The sequence below is a fragment of the Dreissena polymorpha genome, chromosome 11, assembly GCF_020536995.1.
Source record: "Dreissena polymorpha isolate Duluth1 chromosome 11, UMN_Dpol_1.0, whole genome shotgun sequence".
Classification (NCBI taxonomy): Eukaryota; Metazoa; Mollusca; class Bivalvia; order Myida; family Dreissenidae; genus Dreissena; species Dreissena polymorpha.
In genome coordinates this window covers 74,396,177-74,419,291 of record NC_068365.1, presented here as the reverse complement: position 1 = coordinate 74,419,291, position 23,115 = coordinate 74,396,177, and the positions used below count along the sequence as shown (strand labels likewise).

Genomic DNA, 23,115 nt, shown 5'->3' with positions numbered 1-23,115 from the left:
TAATAAGCTTTAAAGGGAGATAATTATTCAATATTGAACATAGCAACTTGATATTTGGCATGCATGTGAATCTCATGGAGCTGCACGTTTTGAGTGGTGAATCTACAGTCACGGTAGTGGCTTTTAATTATTTGCTACTAAAAATAGAGATTTGTTAGAGAAAATTATTTTCAAGGGAAGCAATTTATATAATTCTAAATCTCAGATTACATATGTCCTTACCAAGAATTTAAGTTCTTTTCACAGTTACTGTACAGATTTTTTTACTTTGATTATTTATAACTCAAATGATTGATTTGATTGGGCAAAATCCAAGGGAAGTAATTAGCTTTAAAGGGAGATGATGTCTATACATGCCAAATGATAAATAGAAATTTTATTTTAAAGCGGCGCAGTAGGGGGCATTGTGTTTCTGACGAACACATCTCTTGTCTATAGCTACGTGTATATTTATCTTTATTTAACTTGAACTTCATCAAACTTCTTACTGCATTGTCTTTATGGCAAAAAAGTACTTAATTATTATTAAATGAACTGGTAGTTTTATATTGTAAAGTACAGCACATTGCTCTAATCATACATAAGTTTTATTGTTTGTTGTGTGTTATGAACAATTTTCTTTGACGCACTTGAACAAGCAAAATATCTTTCATTTTTAGTACATACTCGTTAAACATGTGTATTAGATTTTCTATTTAAGTTTCCTCCAAATTTATATCTTAAAGCCACACACCTTGAAATGAAATACATGTTAATTTATACATATAGATGCAATTTGAAAGCGTGCAAAATTGTCATTAAATCTATAGCCTAGTAAGCAAGTAATTTATTATTATGCCCTTCTTCGAAAAAGAAGGGGTATATTGCTTTGCACATGTCGGTCTTTCGGTCGGTCCGTCCACCAGGTGGTTTCCGGATGATAACTCAAATACGCTTGGGGCTAGGATCATGAAACTTCATAGGTACATTGATCATGACTCGCAGATGACCCCTATTGATTTTGAGGTCACTCGGTCAAAGGTCAAGGTCACGGTGACCCGAAATAGTAAAATGGTTTCTGGGTGATAACTCAAGAACGCTTTTGCCTAGGATCATGAAACTTTATGGGTAGATTGATCATGACTCGCAGATGACCCCTATTGGTTTTGAGGTCACTAGGTCAAAGGTCAAGGTCACGGTGACCCGAAATAGTAAATGGTTTCCGGATGATAACTCAAGAACGCATACGCCTAGGATCATGAAACTTCATGGGTAGATTGATCATGACTTGCAGATGACCGCTATTGATTTTGAGGTCACTAGTTTTTAGCTCATTTATTTTTAATTTTTTTTATTATGAGCTATTGTCATCACCTTGGCGTTGGCGTCGGCGTTGGCGTCCGGTTAAGTTTTGCGATTAGGTCCACTTTTCTCAGAAAGTATCAATGCTATTGCATTCAAACTTGGTACACTTACTACCTATCATGAGGGGACTGGGCAGGCAAAGTTAGATAACTCTGGCGTGCATTTTGACAGAATTATGTGCCCTTTTTATACTTAAAAAATTGAAAATTTTGGTTAAGTTTTGTGTTTAGGTCCATTTTATTCCTGAAGTATCAAAGCTATTGCTTTCATACTTGCAACACTTACTAACTATCATAAGGGGACTGTGCAGGCAAAGTAATGTAACTCTGACTGGCATTTTTACAGAATTATGTGCCCTTTTTATACTTAGAAAATTGAAAATTTGGTTAAGTTTTGTGTTTAGGTCCACTTTATTCCTACAGTATCAAAGCTATTGCTTTCATACTTGCAACACCTATTAACTATCAAAAGGGGACTATGCAGGCAAAGTTATGTAACTCTGAATGACATTTGGACGGAATTATGGGCCCTTTATACTTAGAAAATTGAAAATTTGGTTATGTTTTGTGTTTTGGTCCACTTTACCCCTAAAGTATCATAGATATTGCTTTCATACTTGGAACACTCGCAAACTATCATAAGGGTACAGTAAGAGGACAAGTTGCATAACTCTGGTTGTCATTTTTACGGAATTATGGCCCTTTTTTGACTTAGAAACTTTGAATATATGGTTAAATTTTGTGTTTCGATCCACTTTACTTCTACAGTATCAAGGCTATTGCTTTCAAACTTCAAATACTTTCATGCTATCATGAGGTTACTGTACCTGGCAAATTGAATTTTACCTTGGCCTTTGAATTACCTTAACTTTCAAGGTCAAATTATTAAATTTTGCTAAAATTGTCATAACTTCTTTATTTATGATTAGATTTGATTGATACTTTGACAAAACTACTCTTACCTGACATACCACAATAGACTCCACCCAAACCATCCCCCGTGCCCTTCCCCCCTCCCCCCCCGAATCCCCCCCTAAATTTTTTATTTTTATGTTTTTTTATTTTTTAAGATCATTTCACAAATGACCACCACACCCTCACACTATACCCCCCCCACCCCTACCCCCCCCCAATTTTTTTTTTGGAAACGGTTAAAAAACTTTAATATTTATTTTTATTATTTTATTTTTGAAACACCGTCCAACCATCACACCCAAACATCGCCCCCCCCCTCCCCCCCTCCCCCCCTCCCCCCCCCGAACATCCCCCCCTATTTTTTTTTTTTAAGATCATCTCACAAATGACCACCACACCCTCACACTATACCCCCACCCCACCCCCCCCCAATTTTTTATTTTTTTGAAACGGTTAAAACACAAATATTTATTTTTATTATTATGCCCCCCTTCGAAGAAGAGGAGGTATTTTACTTTGCTCATGTCGGTCTGTCTGTCGGTCGGTCCGTCCACCAGATGGTTGTCAGACGATAACTCAAGAACGCTTGGGCCTAGGATCATGAAACTTCATAGGTACATTGATCATGACTCGCAGATGACCCCTCTTGATTTTGAGGTCACTAGGTCAAAGGTCAAGGTCACAGGTGAAGGTCACAGTTACTGGAAATAGGCATTTTAAGGATTTAGCATGGTTCAAACAAGGGAAATAACTGCCGTTTATGCATGTGCTTTTTGTTACAGCATTTGCTTCCCTTGTAATATATTTAAATTTTACCAAATGTAAGGCTAACTGCATTTTTGTAATGCATTGTATCAATCATCACCACCACCACCACCACCACCACCACCAAAAACATATTCACACAATGGCTGCTACTACAACTTATAGCCCATATAGTGGGGCATGCATGTTTTACAAACAGCCCTTGTTCGTGTTTACATCTGAAGTAAATTATTTTACTAGTTAATTTGACTAAGTTTCCATTGCTGATTTTTAATTACAAACGCAAATAATAAGTTGAAGATAACGATCATTATCATGGACGTAAATACATAAAATAATTATGCCCCCCTTCGAAGAAGAGGGGGTATATTGCTTTGCTCATGTCGGTCGGTCTGTCGGTCGGTCTGTCGGTCCGTCCACCAGGTGGTTGTCAGACGATAACTCAAGAACGCTTGGGCCTAGGATCATGAAACTTCATAGGTACATTGATCATGACTCGCAGATGACCACTATTGATTTTGAGGTTACTAGGTCAAAGGTCAAGGTCATGGTGACCCGAAATAGTAAAATGGTTTTTGAATGATAACTCAAGAACGCATACGCCTAGGATCATGAAACTTCATGGGTAGATTGATCATGGCTCTCAGATGACCCCTATTGATTTTGAGGTCACTAGATGAAAGGTCAAGGTCACGGTGACCCGAAATAGTAAAATGGTTTTCGGATGATAACTCAAGAACGAATATGCCTAGGATCATGAAACTTCACAGGTAGATTGATCATGACTCGCAGATGACCCCTATTGATTTTGAGGTCACAAGGTCAAAGGTCAAGGTCACGGTGACCCGAAATAGTTAAATGATTTTCGGATGATAACTCAAGAACGCTTTTGCCTAGGATCATGACACTTCATAGGTACATTGATCGTGACTCACAGATGACCCCTATTGATTTTCAGGTCACTAGGTCAAAGGTCCAGGTCACAGTGACAAAAAACGTATTCACACAATGGCTACCACTACAACGGACAGCCCATATGGGGGGAATGCATGTTTTACAAACAGCCCTTGTATTTATATTTTTTTAGACAATACTTTTATTTATTAAAAGTAATACAGGCATTTGAGGATTCTTATGTTCCTATTTGTTGGTAACATTTATTTTAAATTTAATTCTCCTACCCTGCTGTGTAAGGATTGTTTATACTGCAAATCATGAATGTCAAATATACCCCAATGCAGCTGTGGATCTAGTTTTGTTATTTATTCAACTTTCATTATTAAATACTGGTTTTGTTGATTTGCCTGACATCATTTTACATCATTACGCACTTATGTAGTTCAACAAAAAAAAATAAAACGTGATTTTCCCAATACTTTTGGGTGCTTTTATCAGGACAAAGGATTTGCACAATACGCACCAGCACAAAAAATTAGTTGCTGTAAAATGTAATTGTCAAATTAGCAGTGAAATGTTGGTAATTTAAATAAGTGTTTGCTATTAAAAAATTACCACAAGCAATTTCCAACTAGTGCATAAAAAACTTATTGATTAGTGAAAAATAAAATAATAAAGCATTCAGTTTTTACCCCAAAAAATTACATCACAATTTTCGGACATATAAACTTTTGATTTATCAGGTTAACATATTGGGTCAGACAGGTTACCAGAAACAAACCTTTTTTCTGTATCCCAAAGGCATTGTTTGCAAAGAAACCACAACATTGTGGCATCTTTCTGGATATTACTGCTGAGGTTTTCATACACCTGACAAGTATTGAATGCCTGAATTACTGCTTGCCCATGATGTCAGTTGGATCTGTTACTGTAAACTGAAGCCAGCTACTTAGAAAGAGACTTGGCTGATCAAGATCTGGAATTTTTCTGAAACATGAATAATGGAAAATTTGTAAATGCCATCTGCATGTTTCAGGTTTAACTTTATAGAGATGCTAAAATTTATGTTTGTTGTTGAAACAGTGTTCATAATTACTGATCAATGAGAGATATATTAAAATCATTGCAAAATGACTAAGTAATTGAAATAGTTCAATGTTCACAACAGATATATGGTAATTGGATTGGTCATGTTTTTTTTAGCAAACTTCTTTATTCAAGACTATTCTAGTTTTCTGTATTATACAGGCACCATTTACAGGAAGATAACCTTACATAATCATAAACTAACAAATAAATGATAATATGAGCCCTTTTCTAAAAAAACGTGACCTTAATGCACTTGCCTAGTGTCTGCGCAGGCTACCAGAGACAACACTTTTTGCTTTAATGGTATTTTGAGTTTAAAGGTAGCCTCATCTAACTGAAAATTCAATAAGGGCAAAAAGTGTTGTCCCACATTAGCCTGTGCAGACTGCACAGACTAATCTTGGACAAACCACTATTGACATGCATTAAAGTCTCTATAACGCTAAAAATCAACGATTCTTTTAAGAAGTAATTCGTAAAATAAAGTTAACACCTAAACAATCAGTGTTCCTTATAGCAAAGCCACAATTTTAACGCTAGATGTGGTATGATTACATAGATTTTTGTAGATACAAAATGTTAGTTTTTTTATTTATTTGTGACACAAAATTATTCCATTTTAATTTCCCGGGAATATATCTATTCATACGACACACGAACACCATGTTAGTGTTCATGTGTTGTATGAATAGATATCGTTGCCGGAAATTCAAATGGAAAAACAACGAGCATTTTATATCTACAAACATCTATTTTACCAGACCACATCTGGCGTTGAAATGTCTGCAATTGCCATAAGGAACACTGACTTTTAATTGGTTAAGTTTATTTATGACATATTGTACGATATTTTCGTTGATTTTGAGTAGTAATGTTACTTTAAGCCAAGTTTTCACAGAACTTTGCTAAAATGATACTATTGACTGTATACTTTTATATGCTTGTTTCAGCGTCTGGTAGCGGCAGTCCTGTGGCCCCTCCCCCCAACAGTCACCACGCCCCCCTGCGACACATGCCATCCATGGCCTCTCCCGCCTCCCTGCCAGTCACCAGCTCTGTGCATGACTGGCTCTCTGTGCATGACTGGCTCCAGTCAAACCACGCCCACCTCACACAAAGCCACTCCCAACTAACACAAAACCAGGGTCATGGATCAGGGCGACCCATGCATCATGAGGCCCTGTCACGCCCCCATGAAGCCCTGACACGTCCCCTCTCGGGTCTGTCTGACCACGCCCCCCTGTCACCACAGAGCAGCACGGCCAGCTCTGGGAGTGGCAGCGACCTCCAGGGAGAGGACTGCGGGCTCCACCCTGCCAGGAATACCTTCGCGGAGGAGGGTAGCGGTATGAGGGGTACGTTGCCTTGGCTTGGTTACAGTGTTTGGATTGTTTTCATGTTTAATAGAATTATCTTCATGTAAGCCTCCTTCTGAGAACACATGGCTTAATTCATGTGCTTAAAGGGTAGTCCAATCAATCCTCGTAGTTTCGTAAGCAATCCTCGTAGTTTCACAAAATTTTATGACAACAACAGAACTCTCCAAATTATTCAATCGTTTCGCGTTGCAACGCTTTGTAATTTTCAGGTTTTTAAATTGCCAAAAGATGCATATAATGGCTATTTTAGAGCATGGTAAATGTTCAGTATTACTGTTTCCTCACAAATATCATTACTAAAACGAAAATTTGTGAATCTGACACATTTTTTTTTCAATTAACCAAAACGTGAAAAGGCCACTTTAACAATGAACATATTAATCATTATTAAATTACCATAAAGGGAAGGGCAGTGCATTAGAACCATCAATGCTGGTTTCGTAATTTCACAGTTGTTGCACTGATATCTGAAACTTTGTCCATGGCATGTCTATATTAAGATGTAACATCATACCTAGGTATTGATAGCTTTTATTTTGGGAAAGCAGTTCTTAGCATACTAGCATCAATGCCAACTGACAACATGGCATGCAGGGGGTATTTCAGGCACAAAGGTGTGAGTTCTAACAATTATTGCTCCTTATTAAAGCTCTTTACAATAATTATATGAACAATATATTTAGCATGTAATTTCCATGCTAAATGAGTTTTGCTTTCAAGTAGCCGTAACCGCTCAAAATTTCCTCTGTTAATCTTATTTGTTTTATCAATCCTGTTATATTCAATTACTTTGGTATTATCTGAGGTTTGAAATATAGTCACAGACCATATTGGTTGAGTGTTCAATATAACAGTAAGATAAATGAGGATCAGTGCCTATCAGATTGTAACACTAGGTCCAGCCTATTTAAGTGCAGTAACTTAACACCAAAAAATTACATCACAATTTTCGGACATATAAACTTTTGATTTATCAGGTTAACATATTGGGTCAGACAGGTTACCAGAAACAAACCTTTTTTCTGTATCCCTAAGGCATTGTTTGCAAAGAAACCACAACATTGTGGCATCTTTCTGGATATTACTGCTGAGGTTTTCATACACCTGACAAGTATTGAATGCCTGAACTACTGCTTGCCCATGATGTCAGTTGGATCTGTTACTGTAAACTGAAGCCAGCTACTTAGAAAGAGACTTGGCTGATCAAGATCTGGAATTTTTCTGAAACATGAATAATGGAAAATTTGTAAATGCCATCTGCATGTTTCAGGTTTAACTTTATAGAGATGCTAAAATTTATGTTTGTTGTTGAAACAGTGTTCATAATTACTGATCAATGAGAGACATATTAAAATCATTGCAAAATGACTAAGTAATTGAAATAGTTCAATGTTCACAACAGATATATGATAATTGGATTGGTCATGTTTTTTTTAGCAAACTTCTTTATTCAAGACTATTCTAGTTTTCTGTATTATACAGGCACCATTTACAGGAAGATAACCTTACATAATCATAAACTAACAAATAAATGATAATATGAGCCCTTTTCTAAAAAAACGTGACCTTAATGCACTTGCCTAGTGTCTGCGCAGGCTACCAGAGACAACACTTTTTGCTTTAATGGTATTTTGAGTTTAAAGGTAGCCTCATCTAACTGAAAATTCAATAAGGGCAAAAAGTGTTGTCCCACATTAGCCTGTGCAGACTGCACAGACTAATCTTGGACAAACCACTATTGACATGCATTAAAGTCTCTATAACTCTAAAAATCAACGATTCTTTTAAGAAGTAATTCGTAAAATAAACACCTAAACAATCAGTGTTCCTTATAGCAAAGCCACAATTTAAACGCTAGATGTGGTATGATTACATAGATTTTTGTAGATACAAAATGTTAATTTTTTTTATTTATTTGTGACACAAAATTATTCCATTTTAATTTCCCGGGAATATATCTATTCATACGACACACGAACATCATGTTAGTGTTCATGTGTTGTATGAATAGATATCGTTGCCGGAAATTCAAATGGAAAAACAACGAGCATTTTATATCTACAAACATCTATTTTACCAGACCACATCTGGCGTTGAAATGTCTGCAATTGCCATAAGGAACACTGACTTTTAATTGGTTAAGTTTATTTATGACATATTGTACGATATTTTCGTTGATTTTGAGTAGTAATGTTACTTTAAGCCAAGTTTTCACAGAACTTTGCTAAAATGATACTATTGACTGTATACTTTTATATGCTTATTTCAGCGTCTGGTAGCGGCAGTCCTGTGGCCCCTCCCCCCAACAGTCACCACGCCCCCCTGCGAAACATGCCATCCATGGCCTCTCCCGCCTCCCTGCCAGTCACCAGCTCTGTGCATGACTGGCTCCAGTCAAACCACGCCCACCTCACACAAAGCCACGCCCAACTAACACAAAACCAGGGTCATGGATCAGGGCGACCCATGCATCATGAGGCCCTGTCACGCCCCCATGAAGCCCTGACACGTCCCCTCTCGGGTCTGTCTGTCCACGCCCCCCTGTCACCACAGAGCAGCACGACCAGCTCTGGGAGTGGCAGCGACCTCCAGGGAGAGGACTGCGGGCCCCACCCTGCCAGGAATACCTTCGTGGAGGAGGGTAGCGGTATGAGTGGTACGTTGCCTTGGCTTGGTTACAGTGTTTGGATTGTTTTCATGTTTAATAGAATTATCTTCATGTAAGCCTCCTTCTGAGAACACATGGCTTAATTCATGTGCTTAAATGGTAGTCCAATCAATCCTCGTAGTTTCGTAAGCAATCCTCGTAGTTTCACAAAATTTAATGACAACAACAGAACTCTCCAAATTATTCAATCGTTTCGCGTTGCAACGCTTTGTAATTTTCAGGTTTTTAAATTGCCAAAAGACTCATATAATGGCTATTTTAGAGCATGGTAAATGTTCAGAATTACTGTTTCCTCACAAATATCATTACTAAAACGAAAATTTGTGAATCTGACACATTTTTTTTTTCAATTAACCAAAACGTGAAAAGGCCACTTTAACAATGAACATATTAATCATTAGTAAATTACCATAAAGGGAAGGGCAGTGCATTAGAACCATCAATGCTGGTTTCGTAATTTCACAGTTGTTGCACTGATATCTGAAACTTTGTCCATGGCATGTCTATATTAAGATGTAACATCATACCTAGGTATTGATAGCTTTTATTTTGGGAAAGCAGTTCTTAGCATGCTAGCATCAATGCCAACTGACAACATGGCATGCAGGGGGTATTTCAGGCACAAAGGTGTGAGTTCTTACATTTATTGCTCCTTATTAAAGCTCTTTACAATAATTATATGAACAATATATTTAGCATGTAATTTCCATGCTAAATGAGTTTTGCTTTCAAGTAGCCGTAACCGCTCAAAATTTCCTCTGTTAATCTTATTTGTTTTATCAATCCTGTTATATTCAATTACTTTGGTATTATCGGAGGTTTGAAATATAGTCACAGACCATATTGGTTGAGTGTTCAATATAACAGTAAGATAAATGAGGATCAGTGCCTATCAGATTGTAACACTAGGCCCAGCCTATTTAAGTGCAGTAACTTAACACCACAGCTTTTCTGTTGTGAAACTTGAGACGACATAGTTAAGTGCTTCCATACTGTCTGTTAGTGTGCCCCTTATAATTATCTAGTTGGGTAAATTTGAAGTAAAGATATATGAGTTGCACTCTTGGATAATGGGGCATAAAGCATGTGCTAAAGTGATGTCCCACATTAGCCTGTTAAGTCCTGACAGGCTAATCAGGGACGACACTTGATGCTTTTATGGAATTTTTCATTTAAAGGAAGTCTTATCCAAAAGTCAGTTTACACACATGCATAAAGCCCAGTTTCCCAGAACACCAGTCTTAATTAAGATCATGTTGGGCTTAATTGGTTTTGAAATATTAGCTCTTTCAATATGACAACTAAATGGAAATTGGCTTTTATGTGAGTGTTATATACAGGGCTCTACATGAACTTTTATCTGATTGTCAAGTCTTTCTAGTGTCTTAAAGTTTCAATTGTTATGAACAAAGTGTCTCCATAATTTATTTTTAAAATCTTTCTGTATAATTAACACAAACCAATTACGTAAAATGACAGATATTGTAAACTTTCACAATAATGTAACAATTTCTATAAAGGTTTGTATGGAGCTATGTTGGCCGCATGTGGCATAAGATCCCTCTTCAAGTGACTTAGGTTACATCTGTTTCTTTCAGAAAGCGAGTGGGATTTTATCTCCCTTTAAAAAAGAAAGCACATTTTCATAGCTGTGGCAATTTTCTGTGCAAATTAAAAAAAGCATTTAAATTAAAGGTGTCAAATGAATTCTTATCTTAGCCCTGAACCCTCCACCATTGACAGTGTTTTTTTTATGGCAATTTCGGGGCCGATTTTCCCCTCAAAAAAGAGTATATATTTTTCCGCCATTTTGTAAAAAAAATCCCCTCCAGAAGTAAACAATAATTATTATTATTTTTTTTTATAGAAAGAACTGTTTCATAATCATGACAAATATATCTCAAATTTATTTCATAAATAACTAACAAAGTATATAACTATAATTTATATGATTTTTAATTATTATAAAGTGACGTGTTATATTAAATTAGATTAGTTTTTTCCAAATCAGTGGACTTTTCACATGCATTGCATTTTTCTCCCAAAATGGCAAGGAAAAGGCCTGATGTATCTATATTGCGTCAATATTTGTTGATAAAAACATTCCAATTTGGTCCATTTTATTGATAAAAAAGCTCAAAAACGCCATTTAATCGATTTAAAAAAACTCAATTTGACTCAAAATGGCTAAGAAAACTGAGTTAATACTATATGTAAAAGAGAGCAATCGTTCATGTACGGTTTAAATACCGTGCCTGATTTAAAAAGTATTATTACCCAAACACTTATCAAGAAAACAACATATAGTATTAACTAGCATAGCTCTATCAAATCTCTTTCAGAATGGTTGGAAACGGGAACAGTTCAGACACGTGCTAACTACTATAGCACGATTGCCCGACATGACATTCGGAAATGACCGATTTCGAATTACAAATGTATAAATAATTGTTGGTACTTGAATTCGTGGTTCAGCGGACCAACGAAATCCTCGAAAATTCTTACCACACGAAATTTAATGGTTTTACAGTTTTTTGTAAGGTGTAAGTTGCCAAACACTGCACTTACCGACCTTTGTATGATAAAGTTGCCAAACACTTCAGCTACCGAGCTTTGTATGTTTTTAGTTGCCAACCACTTCCCAATTCTATCTCGGACGAGTTTAAAAATGATTCCGGTTGGCTGAAAAACATGGCCCCCAGGGGGCAGGGTATTTTTCCTTATATGGATATGGATATAGTAAACCTTATTAACACTCTAGAGATCACATTTATTGTCCGATCATCATGAAACTTAGTTAGAAGATTTGGCCCAATAGTATCTTGGACGAGTGCGAAAATAGTTCCAGCTGGTAGAAAAACTTGGGCATTTTTCCTTACATGGCTATATTTGGCTATAGTAAACTCTTGGTAATACGCCACATTGATCGTCCGATCTTTCTGAAACTTGATCACACAATTCGTATCCATGATATCTTGGACAAGTTCATTAATCATTCCAGTTGGTTGAAAAACATGGCCCCCAGTGGCAGGGCATTTTTCCTTACATGGCTATTGTAAAACCTTTTTAACGCCATCGAGGCCACATTTATTGTCCGATCATCATTAAACTTGGTCAGAAGATTTGTCCCATTGGTATCTTGGACGAGTTCGAAAATGGTTCCAATTGTTTGAAAAACATAGCTACCAGTGGGCGGTGCATTTTTCCTTATATCGCTATATTAAAACATTGTTAACACTCTTGAAGCCTCATTTATTGTCCGATCTTCATTAAACTTGGTCACAAGATTTGTCCAAAGTATATCTTGGAGAGTTCAAAAATGGTTCCAGTAGTTTGAAAAAACATGGCCCCCATTGGGCGGTGCAGTTTTCCTTATATGGCTGCAGTAAAACCATGTTAACACAATTGAGGCCCAATTTATGGTCCATTCTTCATGAAACTTGGTCAGAACATATCCCAATGACATCGTAATTGAGTTCCAAAATGATTATGGTCTGTTGAAAAACATGGCCAACAAGGGGGCAGGGCATTTTTCTTTATATGGCTATATATGTAGTAAAACCTTTTTAATACTCTTTAGGCCACGTTACCAGTGTATTGTCCCATCTTCATGAAACTTGGTCAAAAGATTTTTCAAAATAATATGTACGAAAATGGTTTTGGTTGTTTAAAAAACATGGCCGCCAGGGGCGTGGTATTTTTCCTAATATGGCTTTAGTAAAAACTTGTTAACTATAAAAGTCACATTTATTTTCCAATTTTCATGAAACTTGGTTAGAACTTGGTTCTAATGATATCTTGAAAGAGTTGGAAATGGTTCCAGTTTCTTGAAAAACATGACTTTAATCAGGCAGGCATTTTTCCTTACATGGCTATATATGGCCATAGTAAAACCTTGTTAACACTCTAGAGGCCACATTTATTGTCCGATCTTCATGAAACTTGGTCAGAAGATTCATCCCGATAATATCGTGGACGAGTTTAAAAATGATGCCGGTTGGTTGAAAAACATGGCCGACAGGGGCGGGGAATTTTTCCTTATATGGCTATAGTAAAACCTTGTTAACACTCTAGAAGCCGCATTTATTTTCCGATCTTCATGAAACTTGGATGAGTTCGAAAATGGTTTCGGTTGCTTTAAAAACATTGCCACTAGGGGACGGGGCATATTTCCTATTTCCTAAGGATTTAGAACGTTGGAATTCCAACTAATCTTAATTTAGAATTTGTTTGGTTTTCCATGCAATATGTTTTAACTTGCTGAAATAAGAGAACTGATATTTATTCAGTTGTTTATCATGCTATGTAAAGAACGAATACAGTTTATCATTGAATACCATTTAATATCTTAATTGATAAAGTTGAGTTTTTGTATGATTGAATTTTCAATTAAAAGTAAAAAGAGATCGTTTGTGGCAACATACATTTTGCAAAAATATCTTTGTAATGTGACCGCACATATTCTCTATTAGTCTTATGCGATTATATATAATACCAATTATATATTGTGTACAGCTGTTTCTAAAATTTGAATTTAAAATATTTTAAGGAACTATTTATATTTGAAATTATATTTGTTTCCATTACGAGTCACATTATTGGTAAACATAACATCATAATATCATTTAATAGAGAATATTACTAAAATCGATAGCATGCGATTTTGTTATTTCAGCACTGTCAAACAGCAGCATCATTCTTATAAAAATGTGCCTAATTTTAGCCATACATTTGTATTTTTAGTAACTGTGCAAGTCTTAACGGATGTAAGAATATATTAAAAGATACAAATTAACTACACAACAAATGATAAATATAATTAAGCATGAAATTCAAATTTTACAATAACAGTTACAGTCTGTCGAATCGCTGATGAAAAAGGACGACATCGTTATCATCATTATCATCATCATCAGACTGAATGTCATATTATTCGTTATCGAATTTAATTAATCATTGAAACAATTAATGTAACGTATACTGTGAATCGTGTATAAGGCGGACATATTATACGACGTTACGTTGCAATGCGCACATGTCGCTTACATCATTTTAATTAACAAGATTGCGGACTACACAGAAAATAAATTGTGATTCTCGGCAAAAATGGAAAAAAACGATTGAATTAACGATGGAGATCATACATTTCAGGCCTTTTTCGCCCTATGCCACGGGTCCGAATACCGGCTACATTCCCAATGCAAATCTGTGTTTTTTTCCCAATTGCAAAATAAAATTCCCAATTCAATTTTTTTTTAATCTTTAAATATAGAAGTTAACCTTATCCAGTGTAGATAATATAAAAATATTGCATACTTAAATTAAATTATCTGTTGCCTTGAATTTGTTTTAAAAAACAGTAAAATATGTAAAATTGATTATTTAAGACTTTCCTTATTTACCCCAAAATCCGGCGTTTCGTGCGATTTTTTTTTCTCCTCAAACAAGGCCAGGCCCTTTTCCCAAAATCAGATCAAAAACCCTGCACTTATCACACATGTTCATAATATTTTGTTAAATTTTAATGATATGTTATAAAAATAGTTGTTATTGACCAGTTAACGGCTTCTTTGAAATATAAGAAATCCTATTTACATGCGATTATTTTTCCCAATTGAGCCAGTTTTGTGATTATTTTTTTCCCAAAATGGGTTTTTTCACGACGCAAAATACCCAAAATTCCAGTGTGGCGTTTTCCCAAAATGGAGCGGAAAAGGCCTGCATTTAAAAATGATAAATTAAATACCTGTTATAATCAACGATGCATAAAAACCTAACGCACTGCCCTATTCAGACATTTTGTGTGAAAACTTGTGCAATGTAAACGGAACACTAAGGTACGACATTGCCACCGAAAATAGTTCCAAGCAAAAGGTCGAGCACAAAACTTCCAAAACTGTTTCACGGGTATAAACAATAAAATAAATACAATTCCGAATGACAATAAGTATGTTTCCAATGATATTGTCTTTCTGAATTGTAGTTATGATCACAGTAATGGATAAAAGCAACGTTTCGATTATCAAAAGGTAAAATTTATATATTTTCGAGATAAGTCATTTTATACAGTGAGTCTCTAAATATTATGGAACGTTTGAAATTCATCTTTTTAAATTACAGAAACATCGATATGTTGATCTAATCTCTTTTTAATGAAAGACAATAAATAATATTATTATTAAATATTTATTTATAAAGACATTCATTTTTGTAATCAACATAAATTTTGGTACTGATTTGAGACAATTCAATAATTATCTATTGATTTTGACACCTTAAAAAGAAACAAACACTTTATTTCTTATTAAAGTACATATTTCTTACAATTATGACTTAAGCGTGTGTATTTATAAACATTGAAACAGAAAACAAAGCATAATATTTAAATTACATTGTTTGTAAAATATTGATTATATTCTCCCGTCTGGAAAAAAACTCTCGTGGGAAAATTAAAATCTAAACGGGGGAGGCAAAACCCCACTGGGACCCCACGAGGAATGGCAACTTTATCATCAAGTAACTTTACTTTCCAAAAACATTTTTAACTATTTATTTTTTATTATATGTATACACTCATTGCCTCTACAAATATGCAAAATTTCATTACAATTGTTCAATCAATAAAAAAATAAGTTTGCAAATAATCTGGATTTGCAAACTTAATCTGGATACCGTTGTATGTTAAATTCATTTTTGTTCGGCATATACTGGTTGTCTAGACGTTAGTTTAACACAAGTTTGCAACTACTGTAGTTATTTACAGAAGGAAGGCAACGTTATAGTTTAAGTGTGCTAATCTTGATTCACATACAATAACATATCAAGTTAAAGTTATATTGATGTCATTTTATAACGTCATCAATTCTAATAAAATATGTTCGAAAAACTTAATGGATTGTATGCTTAATGTAAAGAACTCCATTTAAGAGAAGTAGACATGACTAAAAATAATTATAGTAATATATATTATCAATTTCATTTATTATTGCAGAAACCAGTCAATTGGAAGACACACCTGCAATGCATGAGGGCTGGAATGAGAGCGAAGTCGAAGATATTACATCACATTTACAAGATGGCAGATTGGTTGAACTTAGCAAATCCTTTCTCATGAAGATAAAAAACTGTTCTGACCTAACGAACATGGGTGGTGGTTTCGGTAAAATATATATTTGTAAGCATATAAATTTGTATATAATATATAATATATATAAAACATCATCCACGATACTTGAATATCTATTATATATATACTACTACATAATGTGTCATATCTTGCTTAGTATTTGTTAACTGGTTACAATATTTTACTGTATATACTATTTTAATGTTCCCTCGTACATTTTGCAAGTCATTATTGTTTCGTTAAAGCTCGCGTTCCTATTCCTGGATTCAAACACAAACTTGTTCTTAAGGCAATTGGAGGTGATGATGAGAACTCAAAATCTCAGACGCAACTTTTAGGTTCAGTTAAAAATGTGAGTATATGTTTTATGTGTCATATGTGTTATTTGCCTTATCAGAAACGTGAACAGCATGCTTAAACGCATATCTAAATGTATTATGAATACTTAATGATTGTTCTTTGATTTAAAACTAATGTATTTACATCAGCGTTGTTTTAGGAGAAGTTGGCATCACGGGTGAGACATTTTGCCATCGTTCCACTGCTGGCCTACCACGATGATTGTTCGTTAGGGTAAGATAACACAATAGAAACGGAAAAACTTTGTTCAAAGATTAGAACTACACTCAATCGCACTTCTAACTCAAGACTTAAAATGTTTAATAATGTCTTTCTTATTTTTTATCTGATGTTGAAAAATAGAATATTCACAAATTTATATCTTTGAATATTTTGATTTTGTTTTCGAATTAGAACGAGCATTACCACTTAAAAACAAAAAGTAACATAAATACACGATGCAAAAAAGGAATCATTGTTGTCACGATTCTTTACGCATTTAATCACATTGGACTTCAACTTCAGAACTATCAATTCCTAGATGCAAGGTATAATGTAGGTCAACTCATTACTTTAATGACATTTTACACGTTTATGTCATGGAATGTTCATCCAATCACAAATACTACTACTACTACTACTCATACTACTACTACTACTACTACTACTACTACTACTACTACTACTACTACTACTACTACTACTACTACTACTACTACTACTACTACTACTACTACTACTTCTACTACTACTACTACTACTACTACTACTACTACTACTACTACTACTACTACTACTACTACTACTTCTACTACTACTACTAATACTTCTACTACTACTACTACTACTTCTACTACTACTACTACTACTACTACTACTACTACTACTACTACTACTACTACTACTACTACTTACTACTACTACTACTACTACTACACTACTACTACTACTACTACAACTACTACTACTACTACTACTACTACTACTACTACTACTACTACTACTACTACTACTCTACTACTACTACTACTACTACTACTACTACTACTACTACTACTACTACTACTTCTACTACTACTACTACTACTACTTCTACTTCTACGTCTACTACTACTTCTACTACTACTACTTCTGCTACAACAACTACTATTGCTACTACTACTACTACTACTACTACTACTACTACTACTACTACTACTACTACTACTACTACTACTACTACTATTACTACTTCTACTACTACAACTACTTCTACTACTACTACTACTACTACTACTATTACTACTACTACTACTACTACTACTACTGCTACTACTACTACTTATACTGCTACTACTACTACTACTACTACTACTTACTACTACTACTACTACTACTACTACTACTACTACTACTAACACATTTAATCGGTATAGTACTTCTCTTGTGTGTTGCAAAATTTCTCTATGTTTGCCCATTTATATTGTATTTATATGTAAACGACACAACTTTGTTAACGCACTTGATTTGTGCCCTTAATTAAGGCGACCATGTAATTGATAAACTAAAATCCTCGACACCTGCATGTGTCCTAAAATCGTAAAGAACAACGGCACACACAAAGGAACATCGCATTTTTGGTTTCATTAATGCTGCATATTATTAAAAGCGCATGTCGTTTTTATCACATTTATGTTCCTAAATTCGATTCCAGCTTATAAAAGTTAAACTTCTTTAGTTTGTAAAGATAGTGTTTAGAAAATAGTATCATTAAACGCCGGGAATGTTCTTCTTACAATTGCCAAACAGATACCAACAAAGCGTGTATATATAGTTTGAATAGGATTTGAAACGTGTCTTGTTGAAAGTTATCGAGTTTGATTTGGATCCGCATACGTTTTTTTTTCCATACGCTAGCTCTTAAATCATTCCGTACATACGTATTTGAACAAAATTGATCTCTTACGTAACATATTTACAAATAAGCATAGAAAAATCTACATATGTAATGTACCGTTGATGATTGTGTTACTTCAAATAGTGCAATGTACTTCAAATTTAACACTGACACAGATGTATTTTTAGCTCATCTATTTTTTGAAAAAAAAATGAGCTATTGTCATCACCTTGGCGTCGGCGTTGGCGTCGGCGTCCGGTTAAGTTTTGCGTTTAGGTCCACTTTTCTCGGAAAGTATCAATGCTATTGCATTCAAACTTGGTACGCTTACTTACTATCATGAGGGGACTGGGCAGGCAAAGTTAGATAACTCTGGCGTGCATTTTGACCGAATTATGTGCCCTTTTTATACTTAGAAAATTGAAAATTTTGGTTAAGTTTTGTGTTTAGGTCCATTTAATTCCTTAAATATCAAAGCTATTGCTTTCATACTTGAAACACTTACTAACTATCATAAGGGGACTGTGCAGGCAAAGTTATAAAACTCTGACTGGCATTTTGACAGAATTATGTGCCCTTTTTATACTTAGAAAATTGAAAATTTGGTTAAATTTTGTGTTTAGGTCCACTTTATTCCTACAGTATCAAAGCTATTGCTTTCATACTTGCAACACTTATTAGCTTTCATAAGGGGACTGTGCAGGCAAAGTTATGTAACTCTGACTGGCATTTAGACGGAATTATGGGCCCTTTATACTTAGAAAATTGAAAATTTGGTTAAATTTTGTGTTTTGGTCCACTTTACCCCTAAAGTATCATAGATATTGCTTTCATACTTGGAACACTTGCAAACTATCATAAGGGTACAGTAAAAGGACAAGTCGCATAACTCTGGTTGTCATTTTTACGGAATTATGGCTCTTTTTTGACTTAGTAACTTTGAATATATGGTTAAATTTTGTGTTTCGATCCACTTTACTTCTAAAGTATCAAGGCTATTACTTTCAAACTTCTAATACTTTCATGCTATCATGAGGTTACTGTACCTGGCAAGTTGAATTTTACCTTGTCCTTTGAATGACCTTGACTCTTAAGGTCAAATTATTAAATTTTGCTAAAATTGCCATAACTTCTTTATTTATGATTAGATTTTGTTGATACTTTAACAAAACTACTCTTACCTGACATACCACAATAGACTTCACCCAAACCATCCCCCGTGCCCTCCCCCCTCCCCCTCCCCCCGAATCCCCCCCTATATTTTTTTAAGATCATCTCACAAATGACCACCACACCTTCACACTATACCCCCCCCACCCCACCCCTCCCCCAATTTTTTTTTGAAACGGTTAAAAAACACAAATATTTATTTTTATTATTTTATTTTTGAAATACCGTCCAACCATCGCACCCAAGAATCCCCTCCCCCCCACACCGAACCCCCACCCCCGAAGTTTTTCGTTTCGCATTTTTTGGAAGATAATTTAATAAATGTCCACACCCCCACACTATGCACCCCTCTTCACTCCACCCCTCCCTCCTTTGTGATTGAAATTGAGATTTTCTTCACCTTTAAAAAGAAAATAGATGGGCGGTCTGCACCAGCAAGGCGGTGCTCTTGTTTTATCTTACAGCTAAGTAATTTTATATAACAAATTACGATCCGTTGAATAAAGATAAGGTTTATTCAACACCTTGCTTTATGCAACACCTGATATGGGACTACTTTTGTTTGACTTTCGCTCATCGGTAATTTGTTTTCCTAAATGTGTATTTATACATGAATTGAATGTTAACTTTTCTAATCAAAATACCGTATATAAATAAAAGCCGAATGTTATAAATGCAGCGTTTCTTTTAAATTCGTTTAGCTTACGAGAAACAAATCTTGATCTAATGGGGGATTGAACTAGGATCTCCCGCGTGGCAACCAGACACTTTACCGCGACGCTTTAAAGTTTACACGGTTTCTGGTATGTTAAAAAAAAACTTATTTTACTACGCAGCTGACGAAATCACTTGATTGCGTCATTCAGGTCAAGGACGCTAATGTCTGCAGTCATATTATAAATAACAGTATGGGAATATATTACTCGAATGAAACCGGTGAGACTGAATATTCGATTTCTTTAAAATGTCGAATGTACTCGAAAAACGCGATGTTTTGTTGAACAATTGACGGATTAAGAAAAATGTCAGTGAATTCTTCTGTAACCTTTTCGAAATAAATCGATTTTGAATTAAAATTGTTATTTCTTTGATGAATAAGTCGTTCCTTTGTCAGTCAACGAATGTCTATCCACAAAGCATGTCCTGCTTACACCAATCGCTTTAAAATGGAAAAGATTGATATCGATTCAGACATAAATATTTTATAATGTGTGCAGAATGTTCTCGTCATTGAAGCAAAAAAATATTGACAAAAACAAACATGGCTGTTACACAACTTTGGCAAGTAGAACAAACACTTTTAGATGTTTGAAATTTTGTATGCCAGTTAGTATAGTGTATATAGAAGAGTTGTTTATAGACTAAAATTGGCAATATCGGCTTGGATAAATGCTGAAACATGCTTGACGAGTAAGTTAAACATGCCAGAATTTGTTTGCTATTTTGCAGTGGTGAAACGAGAATTTTACTTTGAACTTAACCGTCTGTGTTGTACTTGAGTGTGAAACATTTCGAATTATGAATAAATTTGATTCGAGGCATATAGCATTATGTTGTCGTGTTACTCTTCTTTTGCGTGGAATTCTAAAGGAATATTTCGAGTTGCGTAAACGGGAACGATCACAAACAACTTTAATATAAATACGCAAGATTAGATTCATTAAAATTAATTCTGTTTTTGCTATTGTTTTTAGACTTTTTGATTGCATCAGGAACAAATTAAATATTAACAAAATATTGTAGTATAAATATAAGACTATGTAAGTGTGATTGTGAATTTATGCGAATCGTCTCAGAAATGCTTACACGGCTCGGCAAGCCTTCCCATGCAAACCTTTCGTCATCTCGTCGGATAAATTCAAACACACAATCACACTAACATTGTATTCTCTATACGCCCTTTCCAGATACTTAAGTGAAACAAAATAATAAATATGTTGCTTACTAGAAATTTAACATCGACACACGCAGTAAGCCACCTCATATAACAACATGCTTATAAACAGCAATGTTATTGTTTGTGTGAAAAGTTGGAAAAGTTTCAAAAGTTAAATGAGAAAAAATGAACATAAAAATGTACAGGTAATCTGTGTTCATGGTACTTCACCACTGGATTCACCGGATTTGCATTCGGATGTTATGATTGGTTATTTTGTTTTACGGATAAAATGATTTTGGATTCCAAAAATATGTTCATAGACGACGAATGTACCCGTAAAATAAACTACAAATATAAATAGTTGTTTATTGACATATGTTGATGTAAACCATAAATATCAGTGAACATTTCGAAGAAGGTTTATACAAGGTAACTAACTGAATTAAATATTTTGCCTCATAACTAATGTTTTCATATACTGTAAATTAATTATTTTCGCCAGCACGAAATTTCGTCATTTTTATAAAAAATGACGTTTTCGTCAGCACTTAAATTCGCCAAATCCTGACTTTGAAAAAAAGCCTCAGTCAATATCCGATTTGTTTGTCCGAAATATATCGCGGTTGCAAAAAATCGTAGTGGGAAAGAGAGAGGACACTTGAGAGTCACTTGCAGGATGTGGGGCCTGTTTGTCAAGTTAATATACTAGTCTTTTGTTATCAGGTGATCAGTAATTTACCCCCATTAGTGTATCATTATTATGATTAGCGGATTAGCGGGACCGAATAACCGTTAAAGAGTGTTTGAAACCCGGGTTTAAAACAGTTAAGCCAGTTGCCAATAGGTTCTATTCATTTCTTTATCATGGCCCAACTAATAACAATCTTACCTTTATCGGCGCAAATTAGAAAAGGTGCGAATATTATTGATTAAAATTAGTGTTAGCAAACTGTTTGGTCAGTTTTCAATAAAGTTTCAAGAGTTTTTCATCGTAAATATTTGATCAATTTAAGTACAATAATTTTAAGAAGTGTAAAATTAACTGCATTATGGGACAGCGGTTTCATAGGGCAAAGTTCAGATTTAATTGTAACAACCAATGGACGAGTGAGTTTAAATTAGATTGAATGCAATAGGATACAAAGCAATGTTTTATTGCGTCATACTCAGTCATTCGAAACACGTGCTTTCCTGGAATCGCGCAAAAATAAAAGTGAATTTTTGAAAACAATTTCCCTACGTTTAGATGGAACTTATCATCACGATTGCTAATTTATCTTTACCTGTTACGTTTTAAATTGCTACAAGTAACAATTATTTGAAACATGTATCGTAAAACTTGTAAAAGATGTCAATGATTAAAAAGATCGATAGCCCATAAAACGACGCACAAGCTATTTTTACACCTGTATTGTAGTTAAACGCAAACAACCAAACACAAATCAAAATGTTAGGTATTTATTTGTAATCAGTGCGGAAAAAGTATACGGTAAGTATATACATCACCATCTTTTAATTGTGTTTATTGTCTTTGATCCGGATCTAATCCGGTGCGTGGAGGCTGTATAATCTTCTGCAACGACACTGGAAAACACAATACAAACAACAGGTAATAAAGTTGTTAACAATTAGCGTTTATCATTACAATTCTACCTAAACGAAGTCAACG

At 34.8% G+C, this 23,115-nt stretch overlaps 1 protein-coding gene across 1 annotated transcript in view; it reads left to right on the top strand.

Moving 5' to 3' along the window:
* Window positions 1-23,115, top strand: part of LOC127849942 (uncharacterized) — a 54,570-nt gene that overhangs the window by 13,048 nt on the left and 18,407 nt on the right. The window contains exons 7-11 of the mRNA XM_052382684.1: window positions 5,960-6,364; window positions 8,658-9,044; window positions 16,048-16,215; window positions 16,428-16,534; window positions 16,682-16,755. Of these exons, the coding sequence (XP_052238644.1) occupies window positions 5,960-6,364; window positions 8,658-9,044; window positions 16,048-16,215; window positions 16,428-16,534; window positions 16,682-16,755 (1,141 nt within the window). The remainder of the gene's footprint in view (window positions 1-5,959; window positions 6,365-8,657; window positions 9,045-16,047; window positions 16,216-16,427; window positions 16,535-16,681; window positions 16,756-23,115) is intronic.